This window comes from Geospiza fortis, unplaced genomic scaffold, assembly GCF_000277835.1.
Source record: "Geospiza fortis unplaced genomic scaffold, GeoFor_1.0 scaffold172, whole genome shotgun sequence".
Classification (NCBI taxonomy): domain Eukaryota; kingdom Metazoa; phylum Chordata; class Aves; order Passeriformes; family Thraupidae; genus Geospiza; species Geospiza fortis.
The window spans coordinates 4,306,576-4,329,747 of record NW_005054309.1 but is presented as its reverse complement, the minus strand read 5'-3'; the positions used below and the strand labels follow the sequence as shown (position 1 = coordinate 4,329,747).

At 37.2% G+C, this 23,172-nt stretch overlaps 1 protein-coding gene across 1 annotated transcript in view; it reads left to right on the top strand.

Annotated features, from left to right (window-relative positions):
- The window catches only part of ATP11B (ATPase phospholipid transporting 11B (putative)), a 150,993-nt gene that overhangs the window by 108,130 nt on the left and 19,691 nt on the right, over window positions 1-23,172 (top strand). The window contains exons 6-26 of the mRNA XM_005419006.2: window positions 4,131-4,238; window positions 4,385-4,513; window positions 4,634-4,737; window positions 5,951-5,998; window positions 8,759-8,823; window positions 9,378-9,459; window positions 10,357-10,507; window positions 12,515-12,712; window positions 12,988-13,146; window positions 13,446-13,618; window positions 13,999-14,067; window positions 15,007-15,080; window positions 15,166-15,269; window positions 15,426-15,607; window positions 16,326-16,529; window positions 16,802-16,955; window positions 19,614-19,716; window positions 19,954-20,099; window positions 20,911-20,970; window positions 21,248-21,375; window positions 22,200-22,338. Coding sequence (XP_005419063.2) covers window positions 4,131-4,238; window positions 4,385-4,513; window positions 4,634-4,737; window positions 5,951-5,998; window positions 8,759-8,823; window positions 9,378-9,459; window positions 10,357-10,507; window positions 12,515-12,712; window positions 12,988-13,146; window positions 13,446-13,618; window positions 13,999-14,067; window positions 15,007-15,080; window positions 15,166-15,269; window positions 15,426-15,607; window positions 16,326-16,529; window positions 16,802-16,955; window positions 19,614-19,716; window positions 19,954-20,099; window positions 20,911-20,970; window positions 21,248-21,375; window positions 22,200-22,338 — 2,580 coding nt within the window. The remainder of the gene's footprint in view (window positions 1-4,130; window positions 4,239-4,384; window positions 4,514-4,633; window positions 4,738-5,950; window positions 5,999-8,758; window positions 8,824-9,377; window positions 9,460-10,356; window positions 10,508-12,514; window positions 12,713-12,987; window positions 13,147-13,445; window positions 13,619-13,998; window positions 14,068-15,006; window positions 15,081-15,165; window positions 15,270-15,425; window positions 15,608-16,325; window positions 16,530-16,801; window positions 16,956-19,613; window positions 19,717-19,953; window positions 20,100-20,910; window positions 20,971-21,247; window positions 21,376-22,199; window positions 22,339-23,172) is intronic.

Sequence of the window (23,172 nt, the reverse complement as noted above, 5' to 3'; positions counted from 1 at the left end):
CCTGCTGAAGTAAAGTTACTTAACAGAGTCTGACCAGGATAGTGCTTAGATACTAAAAATACAGAAAAATGGTGTAATTTTTAGAAACTATTTTGGGTTTAATGCTTCTAGTTAGATGCTTGAGCTTCAGCATTTGGTTGGTTGTCAAGCGCTCAGTGACTCACTGCAGTACCCTAAAATGGACAGTGGATGACTGTCAGGCAGCATTTTTGTCTAAACATTACATGTCACTTGTTATCAGACCTTTTCTGAAAGCTCCTCACTTATTCCTTTGGCACACCTCACTGCCTGTTAGAACCAGTCCTCCCACATCACACGCTGAGAAAGGAGCTTGGGCAGACAAAACAGTGATGCAGGGTGTATTTGTCAGTAGTTAAAAGGCAAATTTTGCCCCAAGGGGTAAGTTTTGTGGCATAAAATGTGTATTAACCACGATTCTGTACTAGGTAAAAGACCCTGGTCTTCTTTGGTCGCATGAAACATTTTGAAGTGTTTCATAGCACTTAAAATAAGAAAAATCTTCAGAGTTTAATAGAAATCTTGTTCCAGCACCATATTACATCCTACTGAGACCTAGAGCCTCTGGAATTGGAATGTAAAAATAAAATAAAAGAAAAGAAAAAGAAAGAAAAAAAGGTCTTCTGTTTTATTTATGCCCTTAAAGCAAGAGGAGAAAGAAACAAGCTCATAAATAAAGAAGTGATGTGGATAAAAATTATAATCTCTTCTGCAGGGAGGTAATTTTCAGGAGCTATCCTCTTCAAGGGATTTGACAGTGCTGTTGGGAATAGATGCAACCTCACAACTGAAAAATAAGCAGGAGACTGTTTCAGAGCTGTAACCAGAATTTCAATTTGCCTTCTGTGCCAGAAAGACCCAAAGCCACCCAGAAATAGGGCAAAAGTAAAAATAGTTCTAGCTTTCAAGCAGATAGAAAGGTGTTTGGGACAGAGTGGTTCTTAAAGCTGGAGTAATATTTAGACTAATATTTCGTCTTGTTGCTGTGCAATTTGTATATGTAGAATGCCCTAATCCTATTCAATTGCAGTTGTTACCATCACCCCCAAAAAAATCACACATTCAAAAGCTATAATCATATGTAGGCAATGGATAATGAAACTGTGTGGACTAAAAGGGATTATGAAACAGAGTTATAAATATTAGATCATTTTTTCCAGAAAGAAGTTGGACTTGTGTAAGTCTAAAATAGTCAAAAATAATCTTAACACCACCTTGCTTCTAAATGTCCAATCTTATATTGGGAAATTTAACTCCCTTACCAATATTGAAGAACAGAGATTCTGTCATTCCTCCTGGAAGCTTCGAATCATTCATGACTTGCCAGGCATCAGGAGATTTCCTGGCTGTCTCAATATCTCTGCAAGGATTGTTGGAACCACCTAAACTGATCTAATGGACTCTCATGTTTCTCCTACCTGCTGCAAAGGACACAAGCAATATTCACAGGCGGTTATCTTCAAGGGACAATGAATTGTGCTATTTCCAACAGGCTGCTCTCAGACAAGAGAGAAAGATAAATCTGTTGGAGTGCAGAGGGAAAAATCCCCAGTATTGCCTCAAAATCAGTTCCCATTTTCTTTAAACCAGAAGTGTAACAGAAGATCTAAAGGAAAGAACCCCTTTTTGAAAGCTGTGGGGCACTGGTTCTGTACAAAGTTACATCAGGATAAATGTTAAACTATAATTTAGAGTTCTCTCAAAAGATGAAGGGGAAAAATAGAGACATTAATCATATGAAGGCTTGAGAAGCTTAGCAGTGGATGGAAAAAGTTCCCTGCCTTCCAGAAGACTGGTGAATGTGGCACCTCTTGCAAACCTCAGAACTCAGCCTTGTTTTAATCTCAGCCAAGGAGACAGAACTTTTTTCTACTTGGAAGTGTAATTGCACCTAGGTCAGAAGAAGGACATACAAGACTGCAAAGTGATGCAGCTGATGCTGTGTCATTTTGTCTGTCTTGTTGGCCAGAGCACTTTCCTCCTTATGCCTCTGAAGATCTTTATGCAGTCCGCCAAGGAGTTCAAAGTTAGCAAATAAATAAAAACAAAACAAAAAGTTAAACCAACAAACAAAATACAACAAAATAAAGGTATTTCCCAAGGAACTTTAGGAAACAGTGCATTTTAATAAGTTCGTAGGTATTTAGCTGAAGGAATGCAGATGTTTACTTGACTACTAGGTAAATTATAAACAACTACTTTGCAGGTTTTGATTAACTATAGACCTAAACTGAAAATGAAAAGCCTAGTAGTATAAAATGCAGATCTTTTCTCAATTACATTGATGCAGTTATTTAAGCAGGACTTAAGAATATAATTTAATTGAGGGATTTTAATATTTAGTTTATTTTCTGGCAAGGAGGCAACCTTCCCTGTATTCCTCTTGCATGTTTCTTTCTCACTGTATTTTTCCAATGTTTTCAAGTGAGGACAAGGACCTCTCAAAAATGCTGCAGTAGTTAAATCTCGGGGGAATTTGAACTGACCACACTAAGTTGGCTCTTGAAAATTCCCTGGTGTGAGGTGTCACCCTTGTGTTGGAGGCAGGAGGTGTCAGATGGAGAAAGCGCTGAAATCTGTACTTTCTAAAGAAGGTAAATTTCAGTTCTTTGCCAAATGCCCACATTGCTCAGCTGTTCAGGTTTTTGAGACAAATGCCCCAAGGTTACTGGATGTTAGTTAAATCCTTGTTTTCTTCTGTCAGTCACCTTTAACAAGGAGCTGTAGGTACTGACTTTTGCTTTTTCGTAGTGTTTAGAAAGGATTCAAGAGTTGTACCTAGGGACTTCAGGATTCTGATGTCCCAGTATTTCTCTGTATGGCTGCTATTACTGCACACTTCTTAATTATTGATTTTGAGCTATTTGGCATATAAAGCTCTTTCCTTTTCTCCATTCCCCCTCTCCTTCATCTTTCTTTTCAAACACAGGTTGTGCAGTTGTGCTGTCCTTACTTATTTGTGCAGATAACAGTGGAGATGTGTGAAGGTAGAACTACAACACTATTTTTAACATGCAAAATTCATCACATAAATTTTCCTACAAGCTCCAGAACTGTAAATTGCATCTGCATTAGTACTTCTTGTACGATGACATTCATATAATGTTTGTAGGGTGAGTTGGGATTATGCGTGCTGTTTCACACAGCTGCCTTCTTCTGTCTGCAGACTTCGAAGGAAATATTTTTATTCTTTCACAGTTCTTATACCTACAGAAAAGCATTTTAGGAGGTTTCTGTTATTGCAGATTAGTTGCAGGAGTCTTGCGAGGTTGTAAGAGACATTTGAACTTCCTGCATGATTGATCCATTTCCTGTGCTTGCTAGTGGGGCTTTCCAAACAGTACCTAGACTTGGGGATTAATATGCTATTATGATCTAATGCTGTTAGATTAAACAAGCAGTGGATTCACGCTTAAGAAAAATAGGAGGTGAATAGTATACTTGGATTCACAGTCTTGAATGTTTGCACGTGTGTGTACATGGGATAAAGGGTGCCTAAACAGGTGTTTAGGTTATCAATTAAAAGTTCAGTTGCTGCAGGCTGTTCCATTAGGACTCAAAAAGAACAAAAATCTTCTCAGGCATCTTCTCTTGCTGGACAGAGCTTATGTGTCAACAGCATGTCACACAGAATTAAGTCTTGAGGTTTCATGCATGGGCTATGGCAGTAACTATAAGAAATGCTATATGGTATGACTTGAGAAAGTAATTTCAATCTGTTACTTCTTAAAAAAAAAAAGGACCCACAAAGGAGCCTGAGGACTGACTGTTGCCGGTTTTGTAGTGTATTAATCCATATAGATCAAAGATTTATTGAGTGCTTGGTCATCTGATCCACAGAAAATGTCACTGCCGGTTTGTTTTAAGAGAACTTGGGACTGTTAAGTTTCTTCACCAGTTCTGCTACTTTATTTGCCTTTACATGTTTGTGTAAAGTGACAAAATTAAGAGGTTCACAGGTTCTTGAGTAACAGCTGGAGCAGAAACAAGAGAAGTTAGTAACTATTCAGACAAAACAGGAAGTAGTTTGAACACATTTGCTTAGTAGATTAAATTTGGTCTGCTTTTTAGTTTTCTTGCTTAAAAAGTAGATTTTTATGTGTTTTCCACAGGGCTATGAGGACTGGCTGCGACATAAAGCAGACAATGAAGTCAATGGTGCTCCAGTTTATGTTGTTCGAAGTGGTGGCCTTGTGAAAACCAGATCTAAAAACATTCGGGTAAAGGACAAATTGAGCATTTTGTTTCTGTTACACAGCTAAAACTCTTGTTTTATTGCTAATCATTGTGGCTTGGTAACAATGCTGAAAGGAATTCTGCCCTTTAAACCTCTTTGTATCTTTCTGATCTATGTTCACTTTGTTAGGTGGGGGACATCGTCAGAGTAGCCAAAGATGAGACTTTCCCTGTTGATCTGGTGCTCCTGTCGTCTGACCGAGTGGATGGTTCATGCCACGTTACCACTGCAAGTTTGGATGGAGAGACCAATCTTAAGGTCTGGGTTACTGATGTGAAATAGAATGTAGTTAGTTTGTGGTGCCATTTTGCCTTCTTTTGAAATACCTGCCCTGCTGCCTGGTAGTCCTGTAGTAACCCAATGGGCACTGTTTTACAGACACATGTTGCAGTCCCAGAAACAGCAGTGCTGCAGTCTGTTGCCAACCTGGACAAACTGGTAGCTGTTATAGAATGTCAGCAGCCAGAAGCAGATCTATACAGGTATCACTTTATTATTAAATATTTTGAAATTAAATCAAAATGAGGTGTTCAATACTCAGAATGTTACAGGTCTTGCTAGGGCTAAAATAGCTTCAGACATCTGCTTGAATTTTAGGTTTTAATAATCAGCTTGTGTTTGTACTTATAAAAGTATGAAAGTGGCAAGTGACAAGTTAAACTTGAGTACTTGAGTAGTAAACCAGACATTATAATATTTATCTTTTTTATTTTAATTATGTACATTTCAGTTCTAATCAGTAAACCTACTTCTAGATTTTAAAGAATTAAATGGCCTGATCTGGTAGAAGAAAGTTCCATAAGGTTCTGCTGGAGATTTCAATATTATATAGGATATGTTAAAGTGGAATTGACTCAAGTCTAATTCTAAGGATATGTGTTGCTCATATTTATTTCGCATATGCTTCAGGGAAGATTTGAACTCCATTTTTCAGCAGCAAAACCTTACATTTAAAAAGGGATATCCGAACGTGCTTTAACATCAGCAAGCAAGGCCATAGACTCTGTAAAGCAGCATCATGGGTAGCAAAAGTTATGTTCCCATCCAAGTTTCTTCTGAATTGTATTATGGAAAATGATAGCTATGAAGTAGTAGTTTTTAAAATCCAAGTATATTATCACAGCTGTTCTTAAGTAAGCTTGGAGATCTTTGAGAAATATTAGGTATTTTAAAACTAAGATACTCAGTTTGAACAGATGTTCAAATATTTGATATTTAGCAAATTAAGGTACAATCACTATAGAAGTTTGTGTCCCTTTTTGTGGCTGGAGTCATGCTAAATATGTGCATGTCAGATTTTTAAATGTGTAGTAGATTGGCTTTATTAAATGAAAAGTTTCTATTTCTGATGGATAATGTGCAAACTTAGATTTGTTGAGGAATTATTTCTTACTGAATCATCAAGAAGTCACAATCTGTTTTAAATTAATAGAAATATAATCTTTAGTGGCAATTAATCAAGAGTTAATAAGCTTTCTCAAATGCCTGTTCCTATGAGGGATAAATGTTTCTGTTGCTAAATGTCTCTTGTAAAATTGCTGCTAGTTTCGCCATATTGGTTTAGTTTGATTGTTGTTAAAAGTTGATTTATTTTTTACTTGTGAACTATTAATGACTATGTTATAAATGTAGAGAAGGTGTTTACGTTTTTGAGTCTTTATGTAGATACTTCTAAGACATATCCATCTTTCATAGATTTGTTGGAAGAATAACTGTAAGTCAACAAGCTGAAGAAATAGTCCGGTGAGTAAAATTGTATAAGATGATTATTTAAAACACATGGAGGTGGTTAAAATCTTGACCATTACAGGAGTTACTGTTGAATATATGAAAAGGGGAGGTATTTTTACTAAAGGTGTCAATTGCAGCTGCATACCTCAGATGGAGATGAGAAAAGATGAGTTTAAAAAGTTCATTACTACCCAGTTTTATAGATTTAATACAAGAGTTCTGGAAAGCTTGGCTGTTGCGAGGCAGGTAATTTTTTTGGCACTGGTAATCAGCTGGTAACTTTGTTGTTATTTGTTAATTAAAGCATCTATTGATCCGAAACGATTTCCACTGACGTAGTATCTATACTACAACAGATCCCCTGTCATCAGCGGCACTGAGAAGGAGTTTTTGCAGTTCCAATCCCTAGAAATTCCTGGTTTAACAAAACCTCTGCTATGAATGTGTAATTTTTAGTATCAATTTCAAGCTACAGCTGGACTGTGCAGATAAGTGCTTACATCTGCTACAGGCAACACAGCTGTGTGCACATAATCATGGGCTCACCACCTTTCCTTGTGCAGTCACAGCAAGTAACAAACACGCTTACAATTACAAAAATAAAGATGTGAAGCCATTTACAGACTTCCATCTCGACTTCCTGGAAAGATTTCTGATTGCTGTGGGTTGGTCTCAGCTACCAGTAGGCATCCAAACAGCTGCTCATTCCCACCACTACAACAGGATAGGAGAGAAAACAGGAAGGACAGGAGTTAGAAGAATAATGGTTTGAAATAAAGACTTAGAAATCACTCACAAGAAATTGCCAAATTTTCAGAAATATTTAGCATTCAAGTTTAGTTATTTTATCTTGAAAGTTGTTGATTGTCCAGCTTTCAGAAAAACTTTGTCACCTCTTCTGAAAAAGTGAAGTGCTGTGTGCAAATTTGTCACAGAAGCAGGTAAATCTGCTATGGTTCTTTCACTCCTCTAATGTCCAAAATGTTACCCTTTACACTTTTTTTTTAGTGAAATTTCTACTTGAATTTTAAAAGAATACTGTTTTCCTTGTAACATCTGCCTTCAGTCTGAGGAGCTGAATGTCTCAGTCTGAGGCTGGCAAACATCTGTCAGCTTTGGATGGGAGTGACATGGAGTTCAGAGTGAATCAAGGAGTTTTGCCAGAAATATGGAAGTGTAGCAGCCAGGTCACTTGGCCTTAAGTTCAGTAGCTTAGTTACCCTCACCAAAAAGCCTCACCCATGCCACTCCCCAAAACCCACTCAGCCATTCTCTAAGGTCACTTCTGCTACTTCATTGAGAGCTTTTCAGAATTCATTCCTGCCAAGCTTGACAGGTGCAGCATTGGGATAATTTATCAAAATAATTCAGTTGACGGTGTAAAACAGCTGGTTTAAATGAAGGTGAAAAAAATAATTGCAAGTTCTGACTATTAGTGGAGCTGTATCTTCTGTCTAAGATAAACTTGTTTAGTCTGTGTTGCCCCGATTCAGCTTTGGTATTTTGGGTTTGTCAGGCTGGTTTTACAAAATTGAATCCAGAAATATAAATTATGTTTCTTATATGAAAATTTTAAGTGCTCAAGCATTTAGTCACTTTTAGTTCAAAGTTTCACTTAAAGTCTGAGTCTAGCCTAATAGTCTAAAATATTAGCCTGAGTCTAAAATATTAACATATATATGTATGTTTCATTTAAAGAATTAATCATAATCTATGTGTATAATTGGTACACATGGTATTTGTGATGGTAACTGTTACATTTGCAGTAACATTTAAGTTAAATTTTGGACTGTGGAAGGTGGGTTGTGGGTTTGGCTTTGGCTCTTTTGAGTAACTTCAGGTTATACTTTCAAAGGGACTTCAAGTTTAAGAGCTTTGTTTATCTAATAGTGATCATAGCCTGCATATGGCACAGCTAAAGGAAAAATAGGGTAAACCCAAGGGCTTGCATGCCAAAGCCCTTAGCATCTGAACTTCTAATTCTTTTGTTTCTACCTAATATGTCAGTCTGGCCACTGTAGTTGTTAAATTTCTGCTTTCATTTGAAATACTGGAAAAAATACTTTTTTTAAAATTTCAAACCAACCCTCCTGGCAGTTTCTAAAGATGATACAGCTGCTGCAGTACAACATATGGTTCCAACCTTATAGTAACCTTGTTTCCAACTAGACCTTTATTTTCACAGCACTGCTTGTGATGAACTTAGGCAAAGAAATGAATATGTTATTGTATTGTAATAGATGTGAGGAAAAAACATCTATTTTACCTCCTGAAATTTTATCTCCGTGTTAGGAAAAAAAATTGGCACTGCTGCCATGGTATCCATCTAATTGTTTCTTTGCTATGAATAGCTTTTGAATTTTCTACATCATTTCAGTCTGACAGAGGGGTAGAGGATTGGTAAATTACCAAACCTAAACCAGCACTTTGGGTGCACTCTGAGCTCCACTAGTTTCTTACCTGCTTTCTTCCCAAGTACCTTATGGATCTGTCTGAAGCAGCCATTTGGAATATTTAGCTCAGTCAGTATTATGGGATATGGAACAGTGGTGGGGGAGTATGGCAGTGACCAAAGGAGACATGAAAGGAAACAGAGAGCTCTGTGGAGATGTGTGGGAGGTGTGGTGAAAGGGGTAAGATCACTGATTGAGTTGCTGCATTGGGAATTTGTAGGGGATATAGGACAGCTTTGCATAGGAAACTGGATTTCAGTACTTCTCCGGAATACAGAACAGCTGATGTTCACATGCTGATATGTCTATTTCTTTTTAGACCTCTTGGGCCTGAAAGTCTCTTACTTCGTGGAGCAAGATTAAAAAACACTAAAGAAATATTTGGTTTGTAGACATCTAAATATTTAAAGAGTATTCTCTTCTTAAAGCATGTTGATGAACTGTGTTTTAATTCTACTTGCACTGAAGAAATTGTAATAATCTTGCTGACTGTTACCTGAGGGGATATGATTATAGATGAAAGTAATGATATTATGCTGAAGAACCTCTAAGGATATGAAGTTCCAGCTCTGCTCTGTGAAAATATTTGAAGTGGTTTGATAAAGGAATAACTTAACTTCAATGGATAAATGACTGTTCTTACTGTTACCTATTGTTGAAGGCTTTCTCCTGAGATTTACCATGCTGATTTCCATAAAATACATATTGAAGAGCAGTACAGTCATAATAATGAAGAGTGTTAAAGTAGGTGTTAAAATTACTTCAGTAGTACTCTTTTACTACAGAAAAGTCTTGGAAATAGTAGAAAATACTGTCTCATAATAAACACAGAAGTAGTACCACCTTTTGCTTTTTTCCTATATCTCTCAAAATGAAAAATTCTGCAAATTGTATTTATGCAGAAAATGAAGTCTGACTTTTCCCCCCTTCCTTCCCAGGTGTTGCTGTGTATACAGGTATGGAGACAAAGATGGCATTAAATTACAAGAGTAAATCTCAGAAACGGTCAGCAGTAGAAAAGTATGTTTATTTTCTAATATCTCTCTTATTTGTAGAGCTTTAACTTAGTTTTTCCTGTGTAGCCTTAAAACCCTGGTGGTCTCATCATTGAGTTATAGGCAAAGGGAAGAGAGTATTAATTGCCTTGCCTTCAGTAGGAAGCTATGAAGATAAAATCTATTTTTTGATATTACGTCCTTTAGTAGTGTACGGAGTAGAAATATCCAAGCTTGCTCCTGGTTGCAGGATAGGTGTTACTATGATAGATATTTATATTATAAAGTCGCATGATTTATTTTAAAAGGAAAAGGAGTTCTGATATGTTGCCTTTATTCCAGTTACTAATAATCTGAGAGAGCCCCCTGGCATTCTTGTGCAGGTATATAGCTATATACCAACAACTTTAGCACAAGAAGAGTTCAGTCATCAGAGCACGGGCAGGAAGGATGGTCTGGCTGGTTACAGAACAAGAAGCAGGTTGTGACTATCCTGCTGTAGCCTGGCCTGGGTTAAATGCTCAGCTGCACATGGCAGTGCTCTTCTAACTGAGGAAAAAGTGCAGCCATGGGGTTCTGCTGTGCTTGTTTGTACTGCCTGCACAGCCTTGCAAGCTCCTTGGGGAAAAAGAGGAGCAGTGTGGGACTGTAGTGTGACACAAGTCAGCTGTTGGGGTGTTCCTGCACCTTAATCTAGTCTTCAAATTGGTATTTAGAGAGTTTAGCTTAGTCAGATGTAGAATTTCTTTCCCATTCTGTTGCCTGCTTGTTGCATAGAAACTTTATATCTGGATCAAGCACAGGCTACACTTTCTAAAAAAGGTCCAGCAAGTGTTTGATCAATTCATGTAACCACACTGTGTCAACAGATGAAGTAAAATAAACTGTAGTGTCTTGCTTTATTTTTTTTGCCTCTTTATAGGTCCATGAATTCCTTTTTGATTATTTATCTAATAATCCTCCTCTTTGAAGCCATTCTGAGCACTATTTTAAAGTATGCATGGCAAGCTGAAGAGAAATGGGATGAGCCTTGGTATAATGAAAAAACAGAGCATGAAAGAAACAGCAGTAAGGTAACGTAGTTCTGTCCAGGTGCATATCTGAGGAACACTCAACCAATATACACTCAATGTCATATATATTATGTCTCTATGCTACGTGTAACCACCACATGATCTACTTGCAGGTCTCTGTGCTGTTGTCTCAATGATTTTTGAGTTGGTCCAATCTAGCCTCACCATTGTGTAGAAATATTTCTACCTCTGTTACTGATTGGACTTTGCCTTCCTTTATGAAAAGATCAGACTTTCTGAAAGCTTCTGAAAAGGCTTTGTTAGGACATATTTCTGATGGTCTGTGTTGTAATTATTGTTCTTTAGGATGTCTTTTGTCATTCCATAAAGGAAGAGAGAACGAGGTTGGCTGTTCTTGTGTATGTTCTATTGCAGTGATTTCACAGTTCAGGAATTTTGTACGTTCTGTGATGTTGAGATGGTTTGGGCAATTTTGTAAGGCTGTAATTTTGCTCAAGCTCCTGCTTGCCTGCTCAGTTCTCTTTAGAGATTGAAGGGATACTTTAAAGTGTCCCTGAAATCTGTGGCTCTGAAAAGTATCTCTTTTTTCAATTAGTCTGTATTTTTCTGTGTTCTCTTTAATTTTTGATTTCTGTTTGAGTCTGCCTTTGTCCAAAGCAGTTCAGGAGCTTAATCTGAAATAATTGCTATGCAAGTTAGTCTAGCCTGTGGAGCCTTTCAGTTCTGAATAGAGCAGTATTTCCTCAATCTTTCCCTTCCTTTGCCATCAGGAGTGTAGAGAGCCATGTGTGTTTCTGCAGTGTCATTCTCCTTCTGTCATGTCTTTGTTTTTCTATCTCCCATGTTGACTTCTACAATCTGCTTTTCATTGCTCAGCATGCTGACATCCTTACTCAGAGTTCTTTCCCTGTCCATCTCCTCCTGTGTATGCAGATTGTTTTTTCATTGCCATTGCTTGAAGAAACTCTCTAACTTAAGTAGTTGTCACTACCTGTCTTAGATGAATTACTGCTTCCACTTTCTGTCTGTCTTTTCTGGTTTAGTTTGGAAGATCTCTTTAGGCACAGAACTTGCTGAGTTTTTGTCAACTACTTTAATTATTTATTAAATACTTACACAATGCTCCCTAAAGAGGAAGAATAGACATTATTTAGCTTTGCAGATTGTTGACTACTTTTATGCTTCCTTTATTTAAAATGTTCTCCTGCACCAATATCTGGTGGAGTTAAAATAGGTGGATTGGTTTTGTTTTGTCTAGTCTCCCTTGCTCAATATTCAAGTGTTGGTAAGAGTCTTTCCAAAGTACAATTTAGATACTGAGTTTGTTGTGCAGATGAAAAAGAGACTGTAGTGTTGCATTTCAGGGTTTGTTAAAATTATCATACCTAGTAAAAAGAAATTTGTCGCCTGTCACATAGGTGTTGCCTGAAATGTGTGTGTGGAACACAATTATTTGAAGAGGCATAAAGGAAATCCACGTGGTCCCTTTCTTTTTGTGTGGTCTGGATCACCCAAATCACTGGGGAATGCCAGCAGACAGGAACCCTCTTGACACTTTGCTGTCCTGAAACAACAGAGTGCTTGCAGATTCCTCTGACAGCCTGGAAAATCGCTTGTTTGCCTTCACAATTTTGGGTTAGGAAAGCTTCCATGAATGATGCTGTTTGATGGAATGGGGAATACATTTGATTTCTCAGACCAAACTCTTTCAGAGATGGAAAACAGAATCACCATGACAGTTAATATTAATTGGCAGCCCTCCTGACAGATTCAGTAGATAGACAAAAATTAATGAACTTGTGAATTGAAACCTCCAGTGAGAGCTTAAGGCAGACTTTTTGCATCAGTGTGAAGGCGTGTTACTGGGGCAACCTGCAAATGCCTGTGTTGTCACTGGAGTGTTGTCTCTCTCGTGTGTGGGGGGGACTTGGGCTTCTCTGGCTCTCCCAGTTTGTCATTTTTCCTGCATATTGAAGCATGATTAAGTCACCGTGTTTCACCTGGCCATTGTGGTAATCTTCACTTTTTCTTTTTTTTCTCTTGTAGATCCTGAGATTTATTTCAGATTTTCTTGCTTTTCTGGTACTTTACAATTTTATCATACCCATTTCACTCTATGTGACTGTTGAGATGCAGAAATTTCTTGGATCTTTTTTTATTGGCTGGGATCTTGACCTCTATCATGAAGAAACAAACCAGAGAGCACAAGTAAATACTTCAGACCTCAATGAGGAATTGGGACAGGTAAAAAACATGTTGTCTGTTGGGTTTTTTCACCTATTTTCTACTTAGTTTTTAAATTAAAATTTGTTACAGTGAGATTTTTATTACTTGCGATATGATTTCTGATTAATTTTAAAATAAGGTATAAAGCTGTGATGGCATCTTTAAAGTTAAAATTCTTATATGATTTTTAAAAATCTGTGTAATAGAAAGTGTGAGTGGAGATTATTGTATCTTTTTTCTTTTAACAAGTACATGCAATTCCAAGTTTGTTTTTTTGTTTTATTTTACAAAAGGTAGAGTATGTGTTTACAGACAAAACTGGTACATTAACTGAAAATGAGATGCAGTTTCGGGAGTGCTCTATTAATGGCATAAAGTACCAAGAGGTCAATGGTAAACTAACTCCAGAGGGATTTTCTGAAGATTCTCCAGATGGAAATAGGCATGGTTTGGTAAGGCTCTTTGGTTTTCCCACCATTAGTCATCCTACTTTGAAAATGTTTTATTTCAGAGATATATTCTTGTACCATTAGCATAAAAAAAACCACAACCCAAACATAAATCAGAATTTCTGAATAGTTTGAAGCTTTCAAGTGTCACTGAACAAATAATATTTATTAAACATGTTGAGATGTGATTATTTAACATGAAATGCTTGGCAGATTTGTAAGTAAAACCACTTTTTCCTGAAGTGTGTTCAAAACTGGGTTGATATGTAAATGTTACAAATCAAGTTTTTTCTTTCTTCTAGGTGAAAGAGGAAGAGCTCTTCTTGAAAGCAGTTTGTCTGTGCCATACAGTGCAGATCAATGCAGATCAGACAGATGGTGCTGATGGTCCCTGGCATGCCAATGGAATAACATCCCCCCTGGAATATTATGCTTCTTCCCCAGATGAGAAGGCTTTGGTGGAAGCTGCGAGCCGGTGAGCAGCACTGCCAGGGCTGTCTGACACAGCAATTGCCTGCAAGGGCAGCCTTAGAATGGCTCAGGACACTGGTGAAGAGCAGGGCCTGGCACTGTCACCTTACTGGGAAAACATTCACATGTAAAATACACAACCCCCTAGGTGTATTATGAAGTGATGATTTGAAATATTTATGAAAATACTTGAGAAATTACAGTGGTCAGAGTATAATGTGAATAAAATACTGCAGAAATGGGCATTCTTACTTTTCCCTAGAAGCAGAGTACAGTAATGGGGTGTAAGAGTCTCTCCTTTTCTTCCCTGCCATCTTCCCCTCCCTCCATTAACAGGCATTTTGTCTAAAGTCATAATTAAGTGTGTATTTTCTTTACTTTTAGGGTTGGAGTAGTATTTACTGGAATTAGTGGAGACAGTATGGAAGTAAAAAGTCTTGGAAAACCAGAGAGGTATTTGTTTTTTTTCCTTGATTATTTTGAAGGCTAGAACAGTAGTGAAGATTAATGTAATGTTCTCCTCTTAATCCTCTTTGTTCATAAGCAAACCTTGCCTTTCCACAGCGTGATCTGTTTAATGCTTTTCCCTTGATGTCTTCAAGACAGCTTGCATCTTATTCCTTACCAATTGTAGCTGAGATGCAAGAATTTTGTGTGAGTTACTCTGTGTAGGTGTGTGTTGTAACAGTTTGTATCTTTGCCCATTCCTCAAAGGTTGAGACTGTAGCAGAGTTGGAAAACTGAATTGCTTATTCAAGTCTTGTTTCAGCTCTCGAAATTCCCAGAATCAGTCTCGTCTGTGCGTAATCTAGTCAGATATTTTAAACTTTCCTAAAATGAGTACAAATTATTAATAACTGTATATGTGCAGTATTCCATAACTCCTTTTACTCATTTGATCTGTGTCAGCCAGTTGGCAGTACTTTGAATCTAAATGTCTGAAATTAATTTGCTAAGCTAATGGTAATATAACAAAAACTTATCCACTTACCAGGGCACACACACTTTTTTGACAGTCTAGATTTTTACAAATTTGTCAGAATCAAAATGTAGTTTTCAAAGTTATACTTGAAATAATGACAGAAGGCTGAAGAAATAGATAGGAGCTGCTTGTAATCGCCAAATGTCAAGTTAGTATTCAGAAAACTATTCCTGTTGGTAGAAGAACCTTTTATTCTTACATAATGGAATTCAGCATATATAAATTCATAAAAAGCAATGAACAGTGATTGTTTTTCAGCAGTGATAGCATTGCTTTCAGAGTTTCTATACAAAAATAACACTTTGAGGAAAGGTCTGTGGTGTAAGAGTCAATTTATAAGTAATTGTCTTTGGAAGTTTATTTCTAAACATGTTTTCTTCTCATTCCCTCTTTTAAAACACAAAATGCAGGTATAAATTGCTTCATGTTTTGGAGTTTGATCCAAATCGCAGGCGAATGAGTGTCATTGTAGAGAGTCCCTCAGGTACGTGATCAGAAATTGCACAAGCAGCACTTCAGAACTTCTTAAACAACATTATTTTTAATTTCAGTTCTATTTGACTTTCTAGGGGAGAAGCTTTTATTCACAAAGGGAGCAGAATCTTCCATTCTTCCTCGTAGTAAGAGTGGAGAAATAGATAAAACAAGGATACATGTGGATGAATTTGCTTTGGTAAGTGTATATGATGGCCCAACTCCCTGCCTCAACTGATCAGAAGAAAATTCGTGCAGTATAAATTGTGACTTGAAGTGAAAAAATTGCTGCTGACACCTTCTTGATAGATCAGAAACTTGTGTACTCTGAACGTAGTCTTTTATTTTCTTGCAGAAAGGCCTAAGAACTTTGTGTGTGGCCTACAGAAGATTCACACCCGAGGAGTACCAAGAAATTGGGAAGCGCCTTCATGAGGCCAGGACTGCCTTACAGCAGCGAGAAGAGAGATTAGCAGATGTGTTCAACTTCATAGAAAGGGATCTGGAGTTGCTTGGGGCTACAGGAGTAGAAGACAAGTATGCCATGGAGTTACTGCTATCTGTGCTCAAACCCAACGAGTTTAGGATTTATACTTGAAATATGAAGTGTGAAAAGCTCTCACACTATGACCAAAAGTTCTGTGCTATTCTTCTTTAGTGTATTTACCTTTGGATTGAGGCAGATTCAAAACAAAACTTGTACCAACTGATTTTGTTTAATAACAGTGATGTACAGTGTGTTTCATCAGGAGAGCTGTCACGTGTATGAAATGGAATAGTTGCAGCAAATATTTAGCATAACAGCAAATTCCTTAGGAGAGCTTCTACACACAGCTCCTTTGCAGAGCATTCTGCTTGTGCTCTGTAGGTCCCAGGGTGTGTTGTACACTGAAGTGAGCACATGGGGCTTGAGAAGCTTTTCATGCACCACAGTAGCCAGAATTATTGTGGACTGTTTTAAAGCTTCTCAAATGCAGTGGCAGTGCCTAGTTTAAATCAAGATGTGCTTAGTGCAAATTTTTGATACCTTAGAAGGATTGAAGTTCAGTTTTTGTTTCATCAAAGCCTTTGTTTTGTTGCTGGTAACAGAATATCATTTGCCAGACTATGATTCTCTGAAAATACATGTAACATAGGAAAGGCAGACTTAACTCACCATGACAGTGGGGTTAACAGTGGTAGCATGGAGTTACAGTATGAGCTCTTTTGTTTGTAAATTGTTCAGTTGGTTATTTAAGATTTTTCTTGTTTCTAGACTGCAGGAGAAAGTCCAAGAAACTATAGAAGCCCTCAGGCTGGCTGGTATCAAAGTGTGGGTGCTCACTGGAGACAAGCATGAAACAGCTGTTAGTGTCAGTTTGTCCTGTGGACACTTTCACAGAACCATGAACATCCTTGAGCTTGTGCAGCACAAGTCAGACAGTACCTGTGCAGAACAGCTGAGGCAGCTAGCCAAGAGGTAAAATACCTGAGAATTCACTATCTCAGTGATGATCTCACCTTGGGTTGCTTTCATTCTTAAATTTTATGGCAGTCTCTTTGATGCATGTGCCAAACAAAAAAGTTGTCTTTTAAAAAAATTATTTATTAATATCATAACAGACTGGAAAAAGTAGTCTGTCTGACAGATGAACTCCTTTGCTAATTGTCTGGCCAACAGTATAGTTTATAGCAAAATTGGAATTTTACCATTAACACTGGTACAAAGTCAACATTCTTATCCCCAAATAGAATAAAGGAAGACCATGTTATCCAGCATGGACTGGTTGTGGATGGGACCAGCCTCTCTCTGGCACTCAGGGAACATGAAAAACTGTTCATGGAAGTTTGCAAAAACTGCTCTGCAGTGTTGTGCTGTCGCATGGCACCCCTCCAGAAAGCAAAGGTAAGTGAGAATATGCTCAGGATTGCCTTTGAAGTATTTTTATCATGCTTTGAGGAGGCAAGGATGCCTGAAACTGCTTTGTTTGTTTGACTCTTTTTGTGACCTCTGAATCCTTGCTAAATTCAGATCTAGAGTAGTTTGCTCAGACGTTTCTACATTTGTGTTTGAAAATTTGCAAGTGGATGGAGAAATCAAAATACTGCCACCAAGTTCATCTTTATTCTGCCTCTTTCGTGTTCAGTAAGGCAGCAGCTCTCCCAGTCTCCTGCATGGTTTTGCCTTAGCTGCTCCACCAGTTCTCCAAACTAAAAAAACTAAATTGAAAATTCATGAACCTGTAAGGAGAATACAAAAACTGTGCTTCTCTAAATATTTTTAAAATACCCAAGTTTGAGGAAGAAGTAGAAGGGAAGGCAAGGCCTAGTCTCCAGGAAAGATTTGCCTTAATGCTCTCTTTGAATATCATTTTTCATTCACGTATACTGAATTTTACTCAAATACATGTTGGATAAGATTCAAATTCAGATTTTGTGATTTTTTTTTTAGCTCCAGAAGGCTAAGCTCTAAAGGACTATAATATTTTTTCCTTTTGAAAATTTCTCTTAATGAGAAGACATCTCTTTACCTTAAAGCACTGGGAAACCCTTCTGTGAGGTATTAGATGTTCAAGAGGCAGGCTGTTCTACTGTAACAGGAGTGACCTGTTAGGAAGTCACTCTTCCTTCCAGAGTTCTCATGGAGTCTTTAGAATCACTTCAGTATAGAACTGTTCACCTGGTATAGCATTAGTTTCAGTGAAATGTTGAAAGGAAGCTGCAGCTTAGTTACCCTGAGTAAACCAATCTGTTGGATGTGTCAACTCTGTACATTTTTTGGCTAAAATTTTTGCCATCCTGTCTCTTTAAGGTGCAGTTATTTGTCAGTGTTGTGTCCTTGTTCTTATTTTGTCATTTAACTTGATTTATAATGTTTTGTACTGCTTTTCTTAATTCTTCTCCTCACCAGCAGATAATGGAGATTATTTCCTGTCTTGAGTCATGAAGTACAGCAAAATGTAATTTTAATTGCAGTGAATTTTTAATTTCAAATATTGGAGTATATAAATCACCAAGACAAATGCCATACAACTTGATGGGTAGAGAAGGAAGTGCAGGGCAGTTTAGTCTAGTCTTACATGTTATTTTTTGCAGTAGGCAGCCTTTTTGTGAGGTTTATTCCAAGATTAAGCTGGAACTCAGCTTAATATTTCCTGCATCTTTAATTATAATGCGTGTTAATGTTTGGTTAGTGGTCTCACTACTAATTTTGGTATGTTTTATGACTCAAAACCTTGTTTAAACATCATCATTTCAGTCATTTGGAGCTGCTGCTGACTGCTGCTGTTAAAATTTGCTAAAGGCTTTGTCTTGACCTTTTCACATAGATGTTTGTCTGTCCAAATTATCCAGGCCTTGGGGATCTCAAGAAGACTGATCTGGGTGATGTCCTGCAGCCTGGTTACCTCTCTAAGGCTGCTTCCTGGGATCTAATACTAAATGTGTTTGAAATAATTACCCCTTAGGAATGGGGAACCTTTAAACTTGAATATTAATACCTGCAATCAGGGAATGTATTCCCACAATCAGGTGGATTTCTCTGAGCTGTGGACTTTGTTTAATCACTGTTGTGTTCTTGTGTCAAGTGAATTCCCACTCCTGTGAATCAATGCCCTGACACTGCCAGCCACAACTCAATTACTCCAATCCAGTTTTTTGTGTCTACTTAACTTCATGCAATTGCTCCATTGATATTTCCACTTTGGGGATTCTGGAACTTGAGGGGGAAAATGTTTTTTCATACATATTGATTTCTTGATTTTGGAAAGCCTCTTGATCTGCGTTCGTACCTTTACCTGCAGCCCACTTACAACTGAATTAGTGAAGCTTCTACCTTAAGCTAGAGCTCTGTGGGAGGTTAATGAATCACTAATTCTCCTTAACTAAAAGCCTCACCTAACTAACTCCTTTGTATTTAGAATATTATTGACACTTACGTTGAAGATGTGTTATCACTGCTCCTCTTCTGAGTATTTTAGGGCCTTGCATGTCAACAGTTTTTTCCCTCATTCTGTCATATCTTCTGTTTCTTTGTCAGTTGAGGATACCTCTTGATGATAATGAAGTTGCCTTTGAAAGAAGCTATTTTTCTTAATAATGGCATATTGATATTTTAGCTAATGCATTTGCTTTTTCAAATTTTTCTTTCTCCTGGATTAGTTCCATTAATTATAAATATGAAGAATCTGGGTTTATTAAAGGGCACTAAATCTGTATTAGTCTGTAAGTGAATTTTCAGTTCTCAATTTTACTTGACTTTGTTTTGTATGATAAAGCACCAAACTAAGAGTTGTAACAGAACATTGAAATAAGGACAGGAAAATAGGCTTAAGGCAGATAAAATATTTAAATCAGGCTTGTGCTCCAAAGCAGGCAGCTTTTCTAAAGAAGGAATTAATGTATGCCTGTGATATGCTGAAGATATTTTTTACCCAAACATGCATGTTCATAAAACATACTAATTATATCTACAGATAGGCAGCTAACTGAGATACTTGGGAATTGCTGACATGGTTTGTAGGTAGGCTGTCTAGTCTGAAACTATTTAATTTTCTTTTTGCAGGTGGTTCGACTGTTAAAAACCTCTCCGGAGAAGCCCATAACGTTAGCGATCGGAGATGGTGCTAATGATGTGAGCATGATCCAGGAGGCACATGTTGGCATAGGTAACTTCCTTCTGTCTCCACCAGTTGGGGCTTCTTTATTTGAATCTGCATCAGATGAGCAGCTTCCTTTAGTTTTAAGTGTGAGGGATATCTTCCTTTGCAACACTGCTGAAGTCCTTACGGTGTTGAAGTGAAGGGAAACAGAGCTGTAGCTTCAGATGTATGGTGTTGGGTTTTTTAAACTTCAGTTGTTGTTATACTTGACCTGTTTTGTGTTTTGTTTTCCAAAAATTACAGGAATCATGGGCAAGGAAGGAAGGCAAGCTGTAAGAAACAGTGACTATGCAATAGCACGATTTAAATTCCTCTCCAAGTTGCTTTTTGTTCATGGGCACTTTTACTATATTAGAATAGCAACCCTTGTACAGTACTTTTTTTATAAGGTGAGTTTTTTTCTCAGCAAGATATTTATTTCAGATCTGAGATTTTTGTTGGGATCAGGTGAAGTATCTCTGTTTAAACATGTTTTCTGAGCTTTTTTATTTTATCTTTTACAACCAAATGCATTGGTTTAACTGTGAAATTGTTTAGTCTTTCCACCTAGAATTAGGCTTTAAGTACTGCAGTGAGTTTGTCTTGGCTGAGAGGCTGATGTGTTTGTTTTCTCAAGGCAGGGGTTTTGTTTGTTTGGTTGGGGTGCTTTTGGTTTTTTTCATTTGTTCATCAGTTTTAAAACAAGTCAAAACTCACTATCTTTATTGAATTTTATCTGGGATTTTGGTTTTGGCTCCCAAGTCCCTTTTGAAGTTGATTTCTTTCATTTAATGGCAATAGCATGGTGTTATATTTTGGTTTCTTCTTTGTTTGCTTCTGTGCAACAAACTCACATGAGTACAGCACAGCTTTATTGAATAAAATGTGGAAGCTATTCTGCAAAACAGTTCTTAAAAAGAAGCTGAAAGGGAAAATGAATGGATTTCTTCTACTTAATTACGACTTAGGCTCCTGTAGTGAGATGTGCTCGTCAAGCACATGTAGTTAAGCTCATACTTTTCAGGTTCATTGTCCCAAAGGATAAACAAACAAAATATCCTCTCAAGAAAAGCAACTTACTTTACTTTGCCAAGTAAAATGCTGAAAGGCTTTGTGCTCTCCCTGTGTATTTTTAGCGGTTTCTAAGAGTTAGCAATTTCTTTTAGGGCTGTGAGGCATGTACTAAGGATTAACTCTTTCCTTAATTTCTCTTTATTTCAGAATGTGTGCTTTATTACACCACAATTTTTATATCAGTTCTTCTGTTTGTTTTCACAACAAGTAAGTATTGCATGCCTGACATCTTGTCTGTGAAACACTTGAGGTCCATAATTAAGAAAATAGGAGGGTGACACAAGGAGCAGCAGAGATGTTACACTTAGCAAATACCCAGCTTCATTTTCTGTATTTGATAGCTGATGTTATTAGATTGTTATGTGAATGCAGGTGTTTTCCTAACTAGCAAATTAATGTAACTGATCAGTCAATGCTGCTATAATTGTGCTAATAAATCTTTATCAATTCCAAGGCATAAAATGCTTTTTGCTTTCCTTTGCAGACGCTCTATGACAGTGTATACCTGACTTTGTACAATATTTGTTTCACTTCCCTGCCTGTCCTCATCTACAGTCTTTTTGAGCAGCATGTGCACCCGCATGTATTGCAGAGTAAACCTGTGCTCTACAGGTATGTATGTCCTGCATCACTTCCCACAGGGCCACATGTCGTGCAGCAGCACTGGCATCTGCACAGCTCTGAACTTGCTACAATAATTATCTGTAATTTAGGCATTTTTAGTAACTATCTTGATGAGGAAGAATTGAAGCTACATAGTTCTCATCCTAAAAGTTAATTAAAAGGAATATTTTAAGAGACGTGTCTTTTTATGCCAACCATGTTACGAGTGAAGAGCACTGAGCACTTGGCCAGCTTACATGATTGGCAGCCTTCTCCTCCATTATGTAGGAGATGAAAATCACTCAGACAAGGAGAATGAAAAACTAGGACACCATGATTAGGGGAATCACCACAAAAAATCCTTTACTAAGAGCAGGAGTGATTTCCTGTAGAATTAGATGTCCTCCCAGTGGTAGCATGTTGCACTGCATACGTTTTGGAGTAAAAAAATAGATATTTTTGTAAAAAAGAGATGTCTCCTCTCAGATGTTTCTCTTTTGAGCAGAGCAAGGGGTAATTATCAGGAGATCTGGCTTTTTCTTCCTCTTTCAGTTCCACCTCCAGGGACAAGGATTCTAGTTTGTGCTATTCTGAGTTTGACCCATTAGAGGCCCTGGCCATTGGTGACCTTTCCTTAAAGCAGAGCCAAATCTTGAGAGCTCAGAGTTCTTTTTTTGCCCATGATTTATGTATTTTTTTTCATATGTCAGCATTTGTTTAATGTGTCTTGGTGCAGTTGAAAGTTACATTTATTCAAAGCAGTAGCAATCATGCAGTGTGGATAGCTGATGGTTATGGACAGTATGAAATCCAAATCTGTTTTATTTCTGCAGAGACATCAGTAAAAATGCCCATCTGGGGTTTAAACCATTTCTTTACTGGACCATCTTGGGCTTCTTTCATGCATTTGTTTTCTTTTATGGCTCGTATCTTCTAATGGGAGAAGACACTTCTCTGCTGGGAAATGGCCAGGTACAATATCATAAGCATTATTCTACCACTGTGTTTTTTGTTGGTATTTATTAATGCTTTTTTGAAAAAACCTCCTGTGTCCAAAAAATTTTGTTTTTATGAATTACAGTTATCAAAAATTCTTTGTCAGTATTTGTGTGTGCTCTCAAGAGTAACATTTCTTAGCATGGAAACTGTAAGGTGTTGTCAGAAAGCATATGTCCCTGAAGAACATATCTTTCACGGTAATAGATGTATCATGGTTGTCTTAAACTTTGTTGTATTTCATCAACTGTTTTGTCAAAATCCTATTTCATAATGTCAGCAAATTAGAATTTATATTCATTCATTCAAATCTCATTTTGTATTGGACTTAATTGCAATGTCAAGCAAGAGAAGCGATGGCTTTAACTGTTATAAAGTTAGGCTGAAAGTTGACAAAAGTCTTAAAGCTTGTCCTGAAAATGTTATTTAATTACTCTGAATTTTTCTAAATTTAGTGGTGCAAGCTACTTTTAAATTATGCTGTTTATTCAGTAAGTTTTTAAGGCCATACCTTAATGAAATCATCATACACTATTTTGACACTTTTTATTTTAAAGATGTTAAAGTTCACAGGAAGAATCATTTACAAAAAACTCTAAAGCTTGAACGAAACCATTAAAAGTCTGTTTCCTTATTTCCCTTGGTTCTGAGTTACTTAACTCAATTTAAAACAATTAGATACTGATTTTTCCCTTGTTAAACATGGGTAGTAATGGAAAAATACACTTCCTTCTCATTATGCCATACTTAATACTGGCATGAAGAACTTGCCAATTCTCATAATGCTTGGCAGAGTTGCAAGTTAGGGCA